General features: G+C 45.3%; 1 protein-coding gene across 1 annotated transcript; it reads right to left on the bottom strand.

Annotated features, from left to right (window-relative positions):
• Positions 1-1,810: 1,810 nt before the first annotated feature.
• On the bottom strand, positions 1,811-3,572 carry LOC123116445 (uncharacterized). Its single transcript, XM_044537401.1, has 3 exons — positions 2,881-3,572; positions 2,688-2,761; positions 1,811-2,259 (listed from the first exon to the last, which is right to left on the bottom strand). The coding sequence occupies exons 1-3, from the start codon at positions 3,244-3,246 to the stop codon at positions 1,998-2,000; spliced, it is 702 nt and encodes a 233-aa protein (XP_044393336.1). The 5' UTR covers positions 3,247-3,572; the 3' UTR covers positions 1,811-1,997.
• Positions 3,573-3,821: the final 249 nt, after the last annotated feature.

Raw genomic sequence — 3,821 nt, 5'->3', positions numbered from 1 at the left:
CAACTACTCCTCCATTTCATAATATAAGAGCGTTTTTTATACTAGTGCAGTGTCAAAACCGCTCTTATATGGGACAGAGGGAGTATCTTATAACCCTCCATTAAATGTTAGTTTTTCTTTTCTTTTTTTCCAGTCCAAAGTATCGATCATGGCCAGCCAAATGATCATTGGATGCAAGTTTTTTAAGGTCTCGGTAGTTATTTGAGGACATTAAAGATGTAGTAGTAGGTCTGTCATTGTGGAATTTTGTAGTCAAATGTTTTTCCAATTGTAAATACAGTGACAAGATAGAATTGTTATTCAATGCAATGAGTTTTCACCTTGCAGGATTACAACGCTGAATCTAATCTATAAATAAACTAGAGTCATGATAAGCTTACTCTGACGTGTAGAGATCTGAAAATTTAAAATATCTGATTTTCTCTCTTGCAAACCAGAAGAAGTTGAGATATTGTTACAGTATATTGGAGAAGTTGGTGTGAAGTGTAGAAACCATGAATGTAGTTGTTAAGGAGGTTTGGTGCTTTAGAAAATCACAAAAAGAGATTAGGAGAGTATTGAATCATGGGAGGCTTGAATCAACCATATATTTGATATGGTACATATTGTCTTCTGCCCCGTACTACTAAACCATTATTTGTATTTTTTGTATCACCGAATGTATTGATTTAAACCTGACTAAAGCTAAGTGGACTTTCTATGGAAAATGCATAATTTGTTCAACCGAAGTCCGACTAAATCTATGCATCGCCCCCAGGTTCACTTGACTCTAGTCTCTCCATCAGGACATTACATTTCTGAGGTTCTGCAAGCAACTATGGGCAGTAGTGGATGTGTGTGTCCATTGGTGGATTAGTGAGTGATAAACAAAATATGGGGAACATCCAACACCATAAACTGAAAGTGCATGAGGCTGCTTTCTTGCTATGGAAGGTGGCTCTCTGCTGAAACTCCCATTCACCACAATGTTTGAATACCTTCAGTTTTGTGTCGTCGTTTGATGAGTGCTATATCACATCTCAAGCAAACCAAAAATTTAAAAGCATGGTTGAAGTATACCAATCCTTTGCAAAAGCATTCATCTCAACTTCACTCAGTGGCGAAGCCACACTTGAGCTGGGTAGTCAATTGACTACACAGCTTTTTACAAAAGCGAAATACATCAAGTAGAAATCATGCCAAAAAAAAAAAGAAATCATGCCAAAAAATCTTGTGAATGCATACACCTGATTGCACAACATTCAGTTGACCACACATAATTGGATTCCTAGCATCACCACTGACTTCACTAATGCACTATTTCACGATAACCAATTACTCTTTTTATCCCCTCAATTTTTTTCACCCTTTAATGAATTGTGGATTGCCTAGATCTTAAATTTCCTTTGGTGTTTATCCAAGCCATTTTATGCTGTATGTCTAGACTTGGTTCATTTTCATTTATCAAACAAAGTTGCAAGTAGAAACTCCAATGCACCAAAACATTACCGCGTCACTTTCAATTCGACAAACTCGCTACCAATTTGATTTTAAGATAACATGTACCCTATCATGATATAAATGACCTCCCGCCGCATAGAGTTTGAGACAAGAATTATCTAACATCTAACAAGGTAAAAAGAAGCACACGAACACAATCGAGTTAAATATGTAGCCCGAAATAAACACAAAGAAACCTGCTATTTCATCAATTAACCAAAGGAAAAAAATCAACACATAAAAAGTTGTATACTACACAGAGAAACACACGAAATCAACCAGCTAGAAAACACATGACATACGGCTATTACTCAATAATAATAAAGGGGCGTGAACATGTGTACATACGTACAGTACATGACTACACAGCACAGGAAGTCTGCACTGCTACAACCTCGATCTATGCAGAAAGAACAAATTAAAGAATCCGTCCATCGTTTCAGTCGGACGGGAGCAGCTAATAAGTGGCCAAACCAGCAAGGTAAAAAGATCGTGTTCTATCTCAATCATCGTATCAGCTAGAGCTTGAGCTCGAGGTCCAGTTCTTCTTCGGCGCTGCCGCGGCCATCCTCCTCATCGGAGTCGACAAGGTCCACGAACGCAACACGAGGCTTCCTCGCATGGCCGCCGCCGTGCGCCTGGGCTCGACGACGGTGGTCCCGCTCCAAGACAGGCGGCGCCGGCGCAGCGACGGCCGCGGCGTTGCTCTGCCATGCATGGTGGTGATCATGGTGGCGTGGCGCCGGCTGGCCGCTCGACGCCTGCAGCTGCTGCATGTACCTGCCGATGTGCAATGTACACAAGGGTGAGCGCAAAGGGGGGAAAATAGATTGTGTGTAGAGCACATGCGTAAATTGTGTACATCACACACGTAAATTACATGCTAAATTTGAAATGTAAATTGCATATTCTAAATAAAAAAAAGGTTATGCACGTATGTGTGTGTGTACAGCACATGCGTACATTGTGTACATTACACACGTAAATTACATGCTAAATTTGAAATGCAAACTGCATATACCAAATTTAAAGAACAGGTTATGCATGTTTGTGTGTGTACAGCACATGTGTAAACTGTGTACATCACACACGTAAATTACATGCTAAATTTGAAATATAAATTACATACTTAATTTGAAATATAAATGTAAATTACATACTGAATTTGAAGAACAGGTGTGTGTATGCATGTTCATGTGTGTATGTACCTGCGTGCCAAAGTGTAGTGCTCACCGCCGTAGTAGTGAGGATAGTAATCCCTCTGCGCTCCTCCATTTCCGACCTGTGTGTGCAACACATACGCACGTAAATTATGCCATCCCATCGCCACGATCGACACGATGAGTAAAAATGTAGTAAAATGATTAGGCCATGATCGATCGCCTTGCGCCGGGCACGTACATACGGGTCGAACCGCACGCCGGCGACGTGTCCGGCCAGCAGGGACGGCAGCGGGGGCGTCGGAGGCGGCGCCACCGCCGCCGCCGCCGTTGCGAGCGACGGGAACACGTAGAAGTTCTCGGCCGTCTCGAGCTGCGCCCTGATGCTCTCCAGCGCCGCCACACCGAGCCCGCGCCGCGGCTCCCGCCTCGCCGGCACGTCCACGCGGCCCATCTCCGCGGACTTCCTCTTCTTCCCGGCCATCACTCCGCCGCCGCCACTCGCCATGGCCGCCGTTCGACCGATGGATCGATCGGCCTCCTCCAGATGAATCCAGTCAGGCACGCACGCGGAGGCGCTCGTATTTAAACCGGGGCGCGGCGGCATGCACTCCCCGGACGGGAAAGTGAGCTGTTATCTCAGCATTGATGCCGGAGGGATCGGTCGCGATACGGGTGCGCTGTCTGCCATTCATGCGAATTCCCCCGCTTTAATTCCTTCTCCTTGCGCCGGATCCCCTGTGGATGCTGCCAAGATTTCTGCCCGTTAACGCTCGGCGCTATACTTGGGAACCAAATCTTCTGTGGGTTGCACACAATCATGCTGGCGATCGTCTTCTTTGAGCCGCCGTGGTGAGAGGAGAGCGGATTGGGATGGGATTTACAGTACGTGCGTGCGTGTGAGCGAGCTAGCTCACGCGTTTCCTTTTCTGAAGAAATTAATTGAAAATGGCAGGGGATTTGCGACGGACACGGTGGATTAATCGGTCGGAGCTGGCAAGATCCGCGTGTATCGACGGACTGTTAATGCCGCGTCTGCGCTCTGGATGTGGACGCCTAGGCGGGCAAGATCAGCTCTCTTGGGCGTGCGATTGGAACTGACCATATGTGCAAGGAAAACAACACGTACAATTCATCGTGTCGCGTGCGGCTTGACGTTTTTTTAATCATATCGTGTGATTT

Source organism: Triticum aestivum, chromosome 5B (assembly GCF_018294505.1).
Source record: "Triticum aestivum cultivar Chinese Spring chromosome 5B, IWGSC CS RefSeq v2.1, whole genome shotgun sequence".
NCBI classification, from domain to species: Eukaryota; Viridiplantae; Streptophyta; class Magnoliopsida; order Poales; family Poaceae; genus Triticum; species Triticum aestivum.
Note: the sequence above shows the minus strand (reverse complement) of the source record. Positions and strands in the feature narration are given on the sequence as shown.